Source organism: Pholis gunnellus (assembly GCF_910591455.1).
Source record: "Pholis gunnellus genome assembly, chromosome: 2".
NCBI lineage: Eukaryota > Metazoa > Chordata > Actinopteri > Perciformes > Pholidae > Pholis > Pholis gunnellus.
The window spans coordinates 839731-857230 of NC_136536.1; the positions used below are offsets into that span (position 1 = coordinate 839731).

At 43.0% G+C, this 17500-nt stretch overlaps 1 protein-coding gene across 1 annotated transcript in view; it reads right to left on the bottom strand.

Annotated features, from left to right (window-relative positions):
- kcnd1 (potassium voltage-gated channel, Shal-related subfamily, member 1) overlaps positions 1-13729 on the bottom strand; it is a gene marked incomplete at both ends in the record, with an annotated part of 35719 nt that extends 21990 nt beyond the window's left edge. Inside the window, 3 exons of the mRNA XM_079177817.1 lie at positions 6903-7615; positions 10791-11036; positions 13574-13729. Of these exons, the coding sequence (XP_079033943.1) occupies positions 6903-7615; positions 10791-11036; positions 13574-13729 (1115 nt within the window). The remainder of the gene's footprint in view (positions 1-6902; positions 7616-10790; positions 11037-13573) is intronic.
- Between the last annotated feature and the right edge of the window lie 3771 nt (positions 13730-17500).

The following is a 17500-nucleotide window of genomic DNA, read 5'->3' on the forward strand; positions in this document are numbered from 1 at the left end:
TTTACCTTCACCCAGTAATCATTTTCACCAAACAGAGCCTGGACGCATCATAATGTAACTGAATGTAACCTTCGTTTGTTAGCTGCTTAACTATGTTAATGTTTTAGTAATAGTGGTAATAACCTTAATGTATCAGTTATGATGTTAGTAATGATAATCAGTAATAATATGAATGTATCATATCTCCTGCAGTTTGAAGCTCCATGTTACCAAAATGTCTCAATTAGCATACGATGATAATTAGTGTAACCTAAAGATTAGCATATTACATAAAGACCTCAGCCAAATGTCATGTTCCTGTTGTGTGTAACATTTAGTTATATATAAGTGTGACCTGTTACATAACACACACACACACACACACACACACACACAAACACACACAGAGCATATGTGTGGACTCAGAAACAGGCCTTTAGATTCAGAGGAGAATGTGATCTAATGCAGATGTTACAGGTCACTGAGTCCAGACAAGTGATGGAGCAAACATCAGATCACTATTAGTTTATCAGTAAGTTATGTTAGAATATGTCTGTCTCTCTGTCTGTCTGTCTGTCTACTTTAGTTTATGACCAAACATCTGCAGAACTAAAGACATTCAATTAATTCAGAGATAATTAGCAAATGTTAGCATGCTAACATGCTAAACTAAGATGGTGAACATTATATAGTACCCATCAACACGTAAGCATGCTGCTGTTAGCATTTGTCTCAAAGCACACAGAGTCTTGTTTATTGTTAGTGAGCAATACATTTAAAATATAATGTAATGATAAAATATAAGATAATATATTGGAACAAATCAAAAACACTAAAGACTATACCTCCATCTTTTTTATGAGAATATGAACCATGATTCAAAAAGAAAAAGATCAAAGATCAGCTGCTCACTGCATAGTTCTGCAGCCCCCCCCCCCCCCCCCCCCCATCTCTCATACAAACACTCATCTGCTGCTTAAAATAGTCCCCAACAAATGCTCTATTTCCATGTGTTCGTTGAAACTACTTAGTTAGGTTGAGACAACTAAACTACTTAGTTAGGTTTAGACAACTAAACTACTTAGTTAGGTTGAGACAACTAAACTACTTAGTTAGGTTTAGACAACTAAACTACTTAGTTAGGTTTAGACAACTAAACTACTTAGTTAGGTTTAGACAACTAAACTACTTAGTTAGGTTGAGACAACTAAACTACTTAGTTAGGTTTAGACAACTAAACTACTTAGTTAGGTTGAGACAACTAAACTACTTAGTTAGGTTGAGACAACTAAACTACTTAGTTAGGTTGAGACAACAAAACTACTTAGTTAGGTTTAGACAACTAAACTACTTAGTTAGGTTGAGACAACTAAACTACTTAGTTAGGTTTAGACAACTAAACTACTTAGTTAGGTTGAGACAACTAAACTACTTAGTTAGGTTGAGCAAACAACAGTCTTCTGAAGTAAAGATCTCTGTTTGTTGGACTCATCCACCTCCACTCATGCCCCGTATGTGATTTTGTTCTCTTTATCCTTCCTCGTTCAAGATTACGTGGAGAACATACGGAATGATTTTGTTACGAATAACAGAACATTATGTTTAGGTGTAGCTACGAGTGCTGGAGGAGACCAGACTGCTAAACTGTACTGATAAGGAGAAGCCCTCATGAGTAATGGTATCTCTGTGCAATGACAATAAAATCTCTCTAACAGGCGTCTCAGGGCCTGAGGGGGCCACAGCGGCCATTTTGTGTCAGCTGGAGGAAATGGAGGAGATAAACTCAGTGTCTTTGATTAGATTCTTCTGATTCCTCTCTCTCCTCTCTATTAAAACATTAACAGCGTTGGGACGCTCTATAATTCCATCCAGGCCGTTTTATAAGCCGGTTACTCTCACTCTCCAGCTCATATACATCCTGTTCCTCAGAGGAAATGGCTGCTTCCCCCTTGTTCTTATAAATAATGTTGATGCTAAAGTGCTCTGCAGCAGCTCAAAGTGAACAGACGGGCGGTAAAGTTGATCTTATAGGCTCGTTCAGTCTCACGGTGAAGAAGAGGACGAGATTAAAGATCAAACTATCTTCAGATTAATGATTTTTAATAAACTCAGAGTTTATCTGATTGTCTGGACATTAAATTTCAACATTAGAATCATTATCTTCTTTCCTTTGGTAAAGGAAGGTCCAGTGTTTCCTATGCTGAAGGGGATAGGAAAGGATGTATGTTTTGTCCTGAAACACATCAGATGTTCAGAACATATAAAACAACAGGTGGACATGAAGGTAGGAGGAGTTTAATTCATCTTTACTCAACTGGAGATCATGTGAGATCATTCCAGCTCGTTAGTGAGAGATGCATCACCGTTAACTGTTCTATTGAACGAGTTATTCTCTTTAATACCTAGCCCTATTTTTAGGCCTCTGCTCAAAAATTGCATAACCATACCAAAAAGACTGTAGTTCTGTAACTACAAGGGCTGTTTTAATAATGTTGATGTTATAATAACAGAAACACTTGTGAGATTTGTTCAGATGTGTAAATATCAGTGTATATGTTACTGGTTAATACTAAATGAAGATGGAACACAGCTCAAATTGAACATTTTCAGGGTCGCCTGAAAAAAAAAGCACTTTTATTGTTATTTTGTTCTTGAAATGAGGCCCTGGCTAGCCTAAAAACTCTCCCAAATCATAGCACGTCAGTAGTCTCAAAAAAATGTTTGGCAGGACAAAGTTATAGAGGTTTCAGTACGGAGAGGTCACGCGGGGTCAAGCCAAATTCTCATTTTGGAACCAGCTGTTGCAGCTATCCTAATTGTATATAGTAGATAACTATATATTTGACTTCTTTTATCACTAATAGTGTTCTATCTAACCTAATCCAGCAGTTTGCCATCATTTTGAGAGCCAGAATCCTCTCTGAGGCTGTAAACCATGGATCCATTCTCGTCTGAGCTCCAGTCTTCATGTGTGTATTTGAAGCTCAGCCAGCCTATGATTGGTCAATATTAGAAAATGACACCATTTTAGACGCGTCAGAGTCTCAGGAATGCAGTAGTAGAAGCCTGGTGTTGATTGACAGAGTCGTTAGCCAGTAAAAATTGAAAAAACGCTGCGCGCCCCCAAGCGTAAAATTCCATTCGCCAAAAGTCTGATCCCTTCTCCCTGGGGTCCAACAAGTTAGGTTGACCCCCTTCTCCAGGAAACCGATGACAGACACAGGACATACGTAGCAACAGTGTTTAGCAGGCAAATGGGGAATTATGCCGGTCTTTTTGTGATTCAACATAAAGGTGAGGTGCTGGCTGTGATTTATTTTCGGTGAAGTGGTTTGTCGTTCTGGCGTTTGTTTGCTCACAGTGTTGTACTGGTTTCACGGAGAGAAATTCTGAAGATATCTCTGGATTCTGTGTCGAATTCTCATGCTTTCTGGTATATTGCTCGGCCGTGTTAGCCGTTAGCTTTTTGTTCAATATCACGTATTTGTCATGGCGACAAATACGTGATATTGTGGTACATCTTCTAGTTGCTTATATTAGTTGTGTATAATTGTGTTTGGAGTGTCTAATAAATGACTTACATGGTTGTGTTGCCCAGATGTTGCTGTTCGATCTGGTATGTAACATGTGTGTAGCATTCATTATATTCGTTTCTGAAAAGTGCATTCTACGACACTCTCTTTGCTGAACTGTCTCACTGGAACCCCAAATGGTCCTCGCTCGGTAGCCAAGAGTAATCAGAGTTCCTGAAGGAGGAAGAGGAGGAAGAGGATCTTCTTCTTCAGTCCAGACACAAACAGTCTGCAGAGCTCCAGATCAGGTTTCCTCTCACACTCACAGATCTTATATTACTTCTGGAGGCGCTGCAGCAGGTTTATGATTTCACTTACAGATTATTTGTTCAGTGATAAAAAACACAGGAGCAAAGCAATAAAAAGCAGCACGATGAAAAACAACGATATCGGAGCGAACACAGAGAAACAAATGGAACGCCCGGACTGCAGACGAGGAGATGAAGAGGAGGAGGAGGAGGAGGAGGAGGAGGAGGAGGAGTGGTTTAAGATGGATAGAAGTTATAATGTTTCTCCATCCCGACTCTATTATAAACATAACAGACACTAAAACCAGAGGAAACCATGAAAGGACCTTCATGTTTTTTATCAGTTTCAAAGTGATTTAAAGTGATTTTCTTTGTTTGTTTAAGTTAAGTTTAAAATGTCTACACTGAAATGACTATTTCTTCAAATTGATAATGTGTGGAAACGTCTGGGTTTTAAGGTCATTTTTGTTCATAACAAGAAGTAAAAACTGCTTAAATCTTTCCAGAGTTTCAGATCCAGATTGAATGCAGATTCGATGTCATTGACATGTACTCACATGTTTTAACTCAGATATGCTGCTCTGATCACAGTCCGTCTAAGTGAAACTAAAGAGTGTGATGAGACGATCCTGTTTTCTGTTTCATATCTTTTAGATCCTGACGAGATAGTTAAAGATTATGAATCATGAAGTAACTCGTCTCCTGAAGTCTCTGAACCCTAAAACAAAAAGCATGTTTTCTTTAAACAATCACCAAAACGACGTTTATCACATGTAAAAGCTGTCTTAATCGTCAGATTTCCATCTTTGCATCGGCCCTTGAACACATCATGTGTGACGAACAATTCAGTCAGAAAAAGCAATCAAAGCTAAGATTTTGACATTTCATCAAAAACATTTTATTCTACATGTTCTCATTTAAAATCTCTCCTCAAATAAAGTGTTTAGAGGAGAGGAGAGGAGAGGAGAGGAGAGAGGAGAGGAGAGAGGAGAGGAGAGGAGAGGAGAGGAGAGAGGAGAGGAAAGAAGAGGAGAGGAGAGGAGAGGAGAGGAGAGGAGAGGAGAGGAGAGGAGAGAGGAGAGGAAAGAGGAGAGGAGAGGAGAGGAGAGGAGAGGAGAGGAGAGAGGAGAGGAGAGGAGAGGAGAGGAGAGGAGAGGAGAGGAGAGGAGAGGAGAGGAGAGGAGAGGAGAGGAGAGAGGAGAGGAGAGGAGAGGAGAGAGGAGAGGAAAGAGGAGAGGAGAGGAGAGGAGAGGAGAGGAGAGGAGAGAGGAGAGGAAAGAGGAGAGGAGAGGAGAGGAGAGGAGAGGAGAGAGGAGAGGAAAGAGGAGAGGAGAGGAGAGGAGAGGAGAGGAGAGGAGAGAGGAGAGGAGAGGAGAGGAGAGAGGAGAGGAGAGGAGAGGAGAGAGGAGAGGAAAGAAGAGGAGAGGAGAGGAGAGGAGAGGAGAGAGGAGAGGAGAGGAGAGGAGAGGAGAGGAGAGGAGAGGAGAGAGGAGAGGAAAGAGGAGAGGAGAGGAGAGGAGAGGAGAGGAGAGAGGAGAGGAAAGAGGAGAGGAGAGGAGAGGAGAGGAGAGGAGAGGAGAGAGGAGAGGAAAGAGGAGAGGAGAGGAGAGGAGAGGAGAGGAGAGAGGAGAGGAAAGAGGAGAGGAGAGGAGAGGAGAGGAGAGGAGAGGAGAGAGGAGAGGAGAGGAGAGGAGAGAGGAGAGGAGAGGAGAGGAGAGAGGAGAGGAAAGAAGAGGAGAGGAGAGGAGAGGAGAGGAGAGAGGAGAGGAGAGGAGAGGAGAGGAGAGGAGAGGAGAGGAGAGAGGAGAGGAAAGAGGAGAGGAGAGGAGAGGAGAGGAGAGGAGAGAGGAGAGGAAAGAGGAGAGGAGAGGAGAGGAGAGGAGAGGAGAGGAGAGAGGAGAGGAGAGGAGAGGAGAGAGGAGAGGAGAGAAGAGGAGAGAGGAAAGAGGAGAGGAAAAAGGAGAGGAGAGGAGAGGAGAGAGGAGCGAGGAGAGGACAAACTGAGAGAAACTCGCTAGAAAGAAACAGGAAGTAACAAAGAGCAGCAGTAGAAGTTATGAGATGGGGGAGGAGAGGGGGAGGAGGGGGAGGATGTAAAAGCCTGGAGAATCCATTTAGAGGTTGGCCCGCTGATAACTAATGGACCTGAAGACTGAGAGGAGGAGAGGAGAGGAGAGGAGAGGAGAGGAGAGGAGAGGAGAGGAGAGGAGACGAGACTGAAGGAGAGGAGATTAGAATGAGGCCTTTCAGAATAAAAGCCTCCAATCTCCAGTTAGTGACAACAAAGTGTCCTAACAGAGGATTATTATTCTGTATTTACCATAGATTCTGTCCTCTCAGAGTGAACAGGAAACAGTTACTAAATAAAACACAAATCTGATTTTGTTCATTCAATAGATCTCAACTCTGAGTCATTCACTGAAACTCACTGCATTCCATTCACAGACAGGTAGGAGTATAGAGTCATATAGAGAGAGTGTGTGTGTGTGTGTGTGTGTGTGTGTGTGTGTGTGTGTGTGTGTGTGTGTGTGTGTGTGTGTGTGTGTGTGTGTGTGTGTGTGTGTGTGTGTGTGTGTGTGTTGGAGAAGCTTATGGTCGTTTCACTGACTCACTCTCTATTTGTGAAGTTTCCAAAAGGCTCTTTGAACAGCAGATAATAGATCAGAGCTGCAGGGTGAACACACCACCATCATCATCATCATCATCATCATCATCATCATCATCATCATCATCATCATCATCATCATCATCATCATCTCACACACATACACGCTCCATCCACACGGCAGCAGTGTGTGTGGGTGTGTGTGTGTGTGTGTGGGCACCAGCAGAGTGAAAATACACAACCGAACTCGAGAAGCAACGCGTGGGAGGCAAACACACACACACACACACACACACACACACACACACATAATATTTTTCACACTTCCTCTCTTCTCACGGTGGAAACAGACTGTTAAAACTCATCTCCGTAACCAATAATAACGACAATAATATCACAAAACACAAGGTCGGTGGCAACATACAGAACATATCAGTTTGAGCGTCACAGCAGCGGAAAAAGAAAAACACACAAAAAGGGAAAGTGACGTCAACTCACCCGAGCGTGGTCATGGTGACGATGGTGTACCAGAAGGAGGCCGGGATGGAGGTGAAGGTGGAGCCCTTGGTGCCCTTCTCGGCGTAGAACATGACGGTGGCGAAGATGATGATGGCCATGGTGAGGGAGAAGAGCAGGAAGCCCAGCTCGGAGGCGCAGCTCTTCAGCGTGTAGCCCAAAATCCTCAGACCCGCCGAGTGACGCGAGAACTTGAAGATGCGGAAGACGCGGAAAACGCGCAGCGTGACGAAGGCGCCGCTCACGTCCTCGTTCTCGGGCATCACCAGGCCGATGTAGTACGGCATGATGGCCACCACGTCGATCACCGACATCACGGAGCGCATGAACTTGCAGCGGCTCGGCGCGGCGAAGAGGCGCATCAGGTACTCGAAGGTGAAGATGAGCACGCAGGCCGTGTCCATGCAGAAGAAGGCCAGATGGTATTTCTCCCCGCAGGGGAGGTCCCTGACGCTGCCCTTGGGGGGCCGGCAGGGCACCGTCTCCACCACGTTGGCGATGACAGAGACGGCGATGAAGAAGCCGGTGACGTAGTAGAAGACCAGCGCCATGGTGGAGGTGTGGGGGTTCTCGAAGGCCCGCCACAGGCGCTCCCTGGAGGTGCTGTGAGGGGGGAGGGGAGTGTCCATCCCCTCGTTGGCCTCCGTGTCCTCCGCCAGACGCTCCTGGTTCTCCTTTTTCCTGTCTCGGTATTCCTTCACACAAAAATCGGAGGAAGAGGAAGAGGAAGATGATACGATTTATCTGTAATGATTGAAGACTTTGTTTGGCCAACGTGAGCGTGTCAACATTAAATCAAGTCAGAGACCAAAGTCCTGCTACAAAAGCAGGGATTTAATTTAGATTCTCTACGTACCACGTTAACAAAGGAGACGTCGTTTATGTCTCAAAGTGAATCCACATTGTCTTTTACAACGTTTACAATCAACGAACGCCACGTTTAAATCATATTATTCAGACTGTACCGGGTTAAGACAAAGGTCACTGTATAGTCCGTCTTATTAGTGCATCTGGTGTTAGCAGGCATAGGGTTAGGGTTAGGTAATAGACCAGCAGACCATGAACTCCACTTTTTCTTCTGTATTTTTAACACGTGAAATATTCTCTGAACTAGAATGTGTACTTTATAGATCCAACAGGAAAAAACATACAAATACGTCGGCTGCTTCAGCACCACGGACAGCTCCACGGATTTTATAGATTCTGATGCTAACGAGCAAACACCGGCCTATCAGAGCTGTCAAAACGTTTAAACACTGTAACGTTGATATTCAAGTAGAAATACTGACATGAACCATTTACATTTTGTTTTGCAGAAACATACAATGCTAACATTTAATTATGCCGACTGAGTTTCTTAAGTAAGGTTAACTGTTTGTTTTCTTCCCTTTTGGCTCTAAACATAGTGAGCTAATGTTGTAAAAACATCACACTTTGACCCACAGCCAGCAGCCGACACACCGGTACTAATAAACCAACAAGCTGCTGCCTGAACAAAACAAGCCAGCTAGATAACTATGGTGATAAATAAATGAAAGTCCTGCAGCAGCCAGCGACTTTCACAGCGACTAAGAAACTGATCTGCAGGAAGTTAAATTTCTTTCCCAAACCTTTTTGCCCCAAAAACCCAGATGTTGAGCCAAATGCTGTAAGAGCAGAGAGAAGCATCAGAAAAACAGCAGAAGCTGTGAAATTTACGAGAAGAATAAAAATAAAAAGCATGTGGACTGTTTCTACAGAGGAACTGTGGGCGAAGAGTTGAGCGAGTGAAATGAGAATTAAATTTGTGAACAGAATGAAGGAATGTGAGGAAACACTGAACCATGAGACGGGTCAGGTTTAAAGACAAAGACATAAAGATATAAGAGCCTCTGAAGACGATATGCTGAGCTGACAAACATAAAGAGCTCTGGAGGTGATTTGTTATTCAGAGCTACTTGTTTATGGCTCATTAAAGAAATCACTTACAGAAAGAAAGCTGGAGTATGAAGCTGAAACCTGATTTACAATGGAGTCTGGTTAGTTGTCTGTGTTTTTACACAGCAGTCATCGAGCTGACAAAGCTCTTCTCCAAGAGACATTAGGAAGACATTAAAGGTCAAAGGTCACAGTATCCACTGAAGTACACCAAGAAACAGGCAGGTGTTATAAAAGTTATAATCTGAATGTGTTGTTGTCTAAACTGTTGTTGACTAAAGCTAACTGTTGGTGGTTTTGTTGTCTAAAGCTAACTGTTGGTGGTTTTGTTGTCTAAAGCTAACTGTTGGTGGTTTTGTTGTCTAAAGCTAACTGTTGGTGGTTTTGTTGTCTAAAGCTAACTGTTGGTGGTTTTGTTGACTAAAGCTAACTGTTGGTGGTTTTGTTGTCTAAAGCTAACTGTTGGTGGTTTTGTTGTCTAAAGCTAACTGTTGGTGGTTTTGTTGTCTAAAGCTAACTGTTGGTGGTTTTGTTGTCTAAAGCTAACTGTTGGTGGTTTTGTTGTCTAAAGCTAACTGTTGGTGGTTTTGTTGTCTAAAGCTAACTGTTGGTGGTTTTGTTGTCTAAAGCTAACTGTTGGTGGTTTTGTTGTCTAAAGCTAACTGTTGGTGGTTTTGTTGACTAAAGCTAACTGTTGGTGGTTTTGTTGTCTAAAGCTAACTGTTGGTGGTTTTGTTGTCTAAAGCTAACTGTTGGTGGTTTTGTTGACTAAAGCTAACTGTTGGTGGTTTTGTTGACTAAAGCTAACTGTTGGTGGTTTTGTTGTCTAAAGCTAACTGTTGGTGGTTTTGTTGACTAAAGCTAACTGTTGGTGGTTTTGTTGTCTAAAGCTAACTGTTGGTGGTTTTGTTGACTAAAGCTAACTGTTGGTGGTTTTGTTGTCTAAAGCTAACTGTTGGTGGTTTTGTTGTCTAAAGCTAACTGTTGGTGGTTTTGTTGACTAAAGCTAACTGTTGGTGGTTTTGTTGACTAAAGCTAACTGTTGGTGGTTTTGTTGACTAAAGCTAACTGTTGGTGGTTTTGTTGTCTAAAGCTAACTGTTGGTGGTTTTGTTGTCTAAAGCTAACTGTTGGTGGTTTTGTTGTCTAAAGCTAACTGTTGGTGGTTTTGTTGTCTAAAGCTAACTGTTGGTGGTTTTGTTGTCTAAAGCTAACTGTTGGTGGTTTTGTTGTCTAAAGCTAACTGTTGGTGGTTTTGTTGTCTAAAGCTAACTGTTGGTGGTTTTGTTGTCTAAAGCTAACTGTTGGTGGTTTTGTTGTCTAAAGCTAACTGTTGGTGGTTTTGTTGTCTAAAGCTAACTGTTGGTGGTTTTGTTGTCTAAAGCTAACTGTTGGTGGTTTTGTTGTCTAAAGCTAACTGTTGGTGGTTTTGTTGTCTAAAGCTAACTGTTGGTGGTTTTGTTGACTAAAGCTAACTGTTGGTGGTTTTGTTGACTAAAGCTAACTGTTGGTGGTTTTGTTGACTAAAGCTAACTGTTGGTGGTTTTGTTGTCTAAAGCTAACTGTTGGTGGTTTTGTTGTCTAAAGCTAACTGTTGGTGGTTTTGTTGACTAAAGCTAACTGTTGGTGGTTTTGTTGACTAAAGCTAACTGTTGGTGGTTTTGTTGTCTAAAGCTAACTGTTGGTGGTTTTGTTGACTAAAGCTAACTGTTGGTGGTTTTGTTGTCTAAAGCTAACTGTTGGTGGTTTTGTTGACTAAAGCTAACTGTTGGTGGTTTTGTTGTCTAAAGCTAACTGTTGGTGGTTTTGTTGTCTAAAGCTAACTGTTGGTGGTTTTGTTGACTAAAGCTAACTGTTGGTGGTTTTGTTGTCTAAAGCTAACTGTTGGTGGTTTTGTTGTCTAAAGCTAACTGTTGGTGGTTTTCTTGTCTAAACCTAACCTCTGGAGGTTTACCTCCATGCAACAGTCCCCGATGATCTCGGGCACGATGCCGTAGAAGGCCAGCTCCTCGTCGAAGGCCTGGATGCACTCGTTTCTCGGGTAGTGGAGCTTCCCGGTGCGGTAAAAGTTCAGAATGTGCCGGAACATTTCGGGGTCCCGATCGAAGAAGTACTCCTGCGTGTCCTCGTTGTAGAAAAACTCCTTCTCCGAAGAACCCAGCAGCGTCTCCGGATAACGGTCCAAAGTGTTCTTCCATGTCTGGAGGAATCAAAGAGGAAAGAAAAAAACAGACAGTTTTACTTTTGAGACTCTAAATCTGGGTCTCGTGTGGGCGTTCATAGTGCTGAATCACAAATCTCACAGCAAAAACAAACCAGTGCGGACAACACTCAAAGTTTTCTATTTGACAAGATGTTTTTACCTCTGCTGTGAAGAGGCTTTAGAAATGCTGATGTTTAGTCACAGGTGTTGGGGGGACTCAAGTACTGAACTTAAGTACAACATTGAGTATTTCCATATTATGCAGCTTTATACTTTTACTCCACTCTATCTCAGAGGTAAAGCTTTAATTCCACCGACACAAAATATAGCAAATACATTGTTGAAGCCGTTATGGGTGTTTTTTGAGGGTTTCTTGGTGTTTATTTTTGTGGGAATTAGTAATAAGTAGACACAGGTGGTCGTCTCAGTGTGTTTGGACCGCTGAAGATGGAATGGTTCTTACCGTAAAACCTCAACACAATTAATAGAAACTACAGTCTGCATTCTTCAACTACTGCATCATGGAAGAAGCAAGAGGCCGAAGATTGAAGCTTCGTTTATACTCGAGCGTGGCATCGTGGCGTGATTTTGTTGCATTATTCTCTAAAACACCAGAAGACAAACTAAATCAAAAAGACAACGAGTTTAACCGTCAAAACGCCATAAACCAACCAGGGATTGTAATCTGACAACTCATATCTCATTTTCATGGACTACTTTATTTACTTTATACAAATTCTGTAAAGAAACAAGTCGAGTATTAAATGTGTTATTAAGACTTCATGTTAGACTATAAAGGAACTCCACCACGGTCACGTGTCTCCACCATTAAGCCAAAGGAGGACTAGTGTTCTCATGAAGACGTTTAGTCGACTCATTTACACTCTTTATAAGATTCAGCAGAGGGGCGTTCACTGACCTGTTTTTTAATCAGAGAAATAAAAGTTTCTTATTAAACATTACTCATTTCATGTTAAACAGAGATCTGAATATCTAATCTTAATAGAAACACGGGAACAGGGAACAGGAAGTGATAAAATACGAACTAATTTCTTGGTTTTAGGACTACAAGTCGCAGTAGAATGCTCTGGCTGAAATAGCTGCTGAGCCTCATGGGTAATGAAGTATATATCACCATTTCGTTGGTGTTGAAAAAAATCTGTTCTTTCTATGCATGAGAACGTCCTGTACTGAAAAAGGAAATGAGTATAAATCAAACATAAAGGCTGAATTACATAAGAAACACCCCCAAAAACACCATATATGGTCAACAATGCCCCCTTTAAAAGCCTTGAATCTTTAATGAGGGACTACAAAATCTCACAGACAACGAGTTAAAAGTCATACTAAACAAGCAGACTCTGGCAGCGCTGAAGAAAAGGTGTTTGACTGTAAAATGACAGCACAAAAGAGACACAAACGAACTTCAATAAATGATGAAATATTGGAGTTTATTGAACAGACGTCTCCTGGTTTTACACCTGATGATGAAACTATACCTCATGTGAGCAACGTTTCATTTCTTGCTCTCGATTAAATATAAATTAAAGTTACAGAGGTCAATCAATTCATCATCAGTTCAATCAATTCATCGTGATTGCAGGGCGATTATAATGGAGTGATGATGAGGCAGTTCTGGAAATAACACATGAAAGAGGTGTTCTTGACATCAAAGAGGGGCAACGGGGGGTTTAATGTAAAGTTAAAAAGAAACGATGTCCTTGTTCTCAAGATGAAGAGAACCACCTACAAAAAAGACTTTAGATTTCAGAGGAAGAAATGAAAATGTGCTGCAGCGACGCCTGGTTCAACATATCTGAACAATAAAAATATCTTAACTTTTAAAGTCTGTGTGAACACGAGCTTTGAGACTGTTTGTGAACACCGTAAAAAAGGTTCCTGATTAGTCAGTAAGCAGACGACTATCAGTAGCACTTCATGTAGACATAAGGAATCCGCCTGAAGTGTCTTTAAAGCTGCATTCTCTCTAGTGTCCACCAGGGGGCGACTCCTCTGGTTGTATAGAAGTCTATGAGAAAATGACTCTACTTCTCTCTTGATTTATTACCTCAGTAAACATTGTAAACATGAGTTTATGGTCTCAATCTCTAGTTTCAAGTCTTCTTCAATACAGCATGATGTTCATTTAGTAAATGATGGTCCATTTAGAGTCACACAGACTATAAAGCAGGGGATGCTTTAGGGGCGGGGCTACACAGTGATTGACAGGTCTCTACCAGAGACGTATACGCCGTCTCTACGTCACTCCTCAGTCCTAATATGGTCACTTCCTGTTCACTGGTTGCAAAAAAAAAACAAGATGGCGACGGACAAATCGCTGAACTCAAGGCTTCAAACCATCCACAAACAAATGAGAGACGTCACCATGACTACGTCCACTTATTCCTCAAAACAGCTGGAATCACAATAAAGTCGTTCTTTATGTTACTACTTTATCCTTCAACAGTTTTCATGCAGGTCAAGGATCACGATTCCCGTCGTTCTGAGCATGCTCAGTAGACCGCAGCACTCACCTGAAACCTGACCCCGCTGACGTTGACGTACAGAATCTCATCTGACTTGGACGAGTTGTCCACGGGAGGTTTGGGCATCGTCTTCTTGGCCAACGGCAGCCATCCCACCGCCGCGGCCCGCGCAAACGGCAGCCACGTCGCCACGCCGGCCGCCATCTTGCATCAGAGCGTCCCGACCTGCAGAGAGGGACGAGTCGTGTCCTCGTTGGGGGGATGAGGATGAACCTGAGGATGTGAGTTTACTAAATCCTCACTTCTTCTTCTCCTGCCCTGATTTCCTCGAGGGGGCGAGGCGGCGAGAGAGGAGGTGGTCGGACATGTTGAAGGGGGAGGAAGGAGGAAGGGCGGGAGAGGGAGGGGTAAGACGGCAGTTAGGTGTCAAGCCATGAAAAAAATGCCGTGAAGGAGGGAGGAAGCCGACGCATCCGACAGGTATGTGGCCCGTCTTTTATTTTGATGAGGTTCTGGCGTCCTACTGGTTTTGGGGGGGCTTCCTGTTGCTTTTCAAAATAAAAAGTGGTTAACCGGCACCTTTAAAAAATAAAAAACTCTCAGAAATCTGCTGAAATATTTCCGTCTCTTTAGATTGTAGATGACAAACTTTGAGGAAGTAAAGTCCAGTTCTCCTAAATAACGAGATGTTCCACTTCACAGCACAAACTCTCCGGATAGAAAAACACAATCTGTTGAACCCTCAGCAGCCTGAGAACACGTGAGGAACAATCATGATGAAGTTATTTCTCTGATATTGCGTCACAGGTTTTTTATTGCTGTGGGGATTCGAGACAAAAAGACAAAGAGAAATAAATCCAGGTAGGAAAGTGTTAAGACATCAGAGTCTGGCCTCCATTCTCTCTCTCTCTCTCTCTCTCTCTCTCTCTCTCTCTCTCTCTCTCTCTCTCGCCCGCCCTCTCTCCCTCTGAAGACAGATTTGTTGCAGCGCCGCAGCCTTTCAAATTCGTATTAAATTGTGATGATGGTTCCTGAAGTTGCAGGATAGACAGAATGTCCTCCCTCCATCTAAGTGGAGGTTATGGATGTGCAGCCTCCCTCTTCCTCTTCCTCTTCCTCTCCTCCTCTGTCTGCTTTTGCTTTTGCTTGCTGTTTTGCCCTCTCTAATGCTCCTCTATCTGCCTCTGTGTTTTACTGTCTCTCTGTCGGGGGGGGGGGGGGGCATTAGTGGGGGAGGAGGAGGAGGAAGAGGAGGAGGAGAGACGGCAGCTTTGTGAGGAGGAGGCGTCCGGCAGTCCTTACTCCATGTCCATGTATGGCCGTCCTGTCAGGAGACACACAAACAGAAGAGAGACAGAGAATGAGAGACAAACCAGGAGGACAGGAGGAGAAACGAAGCCGTCAAAAGGAAAAGGAGGGAGAAGGAGTCTAGGGAGGAGGAAACGAGGAGATAGGAGGAAAGAAGGGAGCTGAAAGGAGGAGATGTGCAAGCAAAGGGAAAAGGAGGAGTAGGAGTAGTTCACAGGAAGGAAGAAGGAAAGGAGATAAAAGGAGAAATTGTTTTGTCAAAAGGAAGGAGGAGCAGAGAGGAGGTGTCGAAGATGAAAGGTAAATAGAAGGAAGGGGAGAGGAGGGAAGGGGAGAGGAGGAATGAGGAGAGGAGGAAAGGTGTTATGAAGGAGACATTGAGTCTGAAATGAACCTTAAAAGATTCAGTTCAGGATTTAAAATCAGTTTTCGTCCGTCCCTCAATTCTGTCCCACTTCCTGTCTGTGTCTCTGAGCTGCGACCTCATTGGTTCCTACTGAGAACCTTTAACCTTTAACCTTCAGACAGACAGGACTTTCTGACAAAGCTGGTGGATGATTGAGAGAAATGAAGCTCTAGCGTGAGTTCAGACAGGAAGACGAGACTCTTGGATGTCTAAGCTCGTCGCTTATTCACCAAACATCTGCATCACTCCTCATGCAGCCACTCATCATTTCTAGCTGTTATTGTTTGGGTCTGTCAGTCATGAGATCAGCTGTCTATCAGCTGGTGTCTCTATCCAACAGCACAACACTGTGACATGGTCAGCCTATCATCGTGCTGCCGTCTCTCTTAAATATGTTTCTCCACCTTCAGTACGTTCAAGCTGCTGTTACGCACTCCTCCACCTCCCCATCTCCACCAATCTTCATCAGATCCATCATCTTCATCAACTCATCATTCTATCAGCACCATCAGCACCAAAATCTGCCGTATTGACCTTAAACAGCAGCTCCAGAATACAGAACATGGACAAAATATTTTCATTTATTAAACATAAACATATACAAACACAATATTCTTATTAATACAGCTCAGAACCGTTGAGTCTACACCACATCGATGCTTTGCCTCCGTCTCTAACGTCCCCTGAAATCATCTTCACGTGTTTAAGATGAAGAAATGAAGCTGCAAGTTATTAAATATCATTTCTGTTTTTTTGTCTCCCTCTGTGTTCGTCTTTCAATAAACCAGCAGCAATAAAGTTTCCTGTGAAACCTTTTTCTCTTCAGATGAAAAGTTATTGTCGCCAGTTTATTGGATAAAGTCCACAGTGGGAGCAATATATATATATATATATATATATATATATATATATATATATATATATATATATATATATATATTGATATATATAGTAGTGTTATAAGGTTTTCTTGAAGACAGTATTTTAAATCGGCCACATGAAAAACAGACCAAATAAACATTCAAATACAAAATACTGCACAAACAACACAATGCGGACATCAAAGTTCAACACACACACACACACACACACACACACACACACACACAGTCACCTTCCTTTACCTGCCTCAGTCAAATCTCCAGTGTGTTGATGAATTATGAATAAACTTGAAGCCTGACTGGTTGCATTCAGCTGCACTGCCTCAGTTACCATCAAGCACACTCACACACACACACACACACACACTCACACACACACACACACACACACTCACACACACACACACACACACACACACACACACACACACACACACACACACACACACACACACACACACTCTCACACTCTCACACACACACACACACACACACACACACACGTTATATGCAGTCCAGTCACTGTTTAACCATGCTGTCATGTCATCACTCAGCGGTTTAACTGGTGTCTACCCTTCAGCCAGCAGCTCCTCAGCTATGAGACCTCCTTCCTAATGGACATTATTTGGATAAAGTTCTAGAGGAGACCCCTCGACTATGAAGGGTTCATGGTAGAGCCCCCTGGGTGGGTTCTTGTTAGCACCCTTATAGGGTGGAACGCTTCTGGATAGAACCTCCAGAGAGGGTTCTGGGTGGAACCCTTACACAATAGAAGACTTCTGTAGAATCTGGGTGGACTCTTTAACCGGTTGTTGTTGTTGTTGGGTCCAAGGTGGGTCCTGGTAGAACCTTTATAAAAGATTCTGTCTCTCTGTCCGTCCGTCTGTCTGTCTGTCAGTTCTTCTGTCCATCTGTCCATCTGTTCGTCTGTTCATCCATTAGTCCGTCCGTCTGTCCCTCTCCCTCTCCCCGTCCTTCTGTCCATTTGTTCGTTCGTCTGTTCCTCCTTCCGTCCGTCTGTTCGTCTGACTGTTCCTCCTTCTGTCCGTCCTTCTGTCCATCTGTTCCTCCTTCTGTTCCTCCTTCTGTCCATCTGTTAGTCCTTCTGTTCATCCGTCTGTTCATAAGTCTGTTCATCCGTCTGTTCGTAAGTCTGTTTCTCCTTCCGTCTGTCTGTTCATCCTTCTGTCCGTCTGTTCCTCCTTCTGTCCATCTGTTAGTCCTTCTGTTCATCCGTCTGTTCGTAAGTCTGTTTCTCCTTCCGTCTGTCTGTTCATCCTTCTGTCCGTCCGTTCCTCCGTCTGTTTATCCGATTGTTCGTCTGTATGTTCGTCCGTCCGTTCGTCCGTCCTCTCTGTGGGAATCCCTGCTGACATCGGT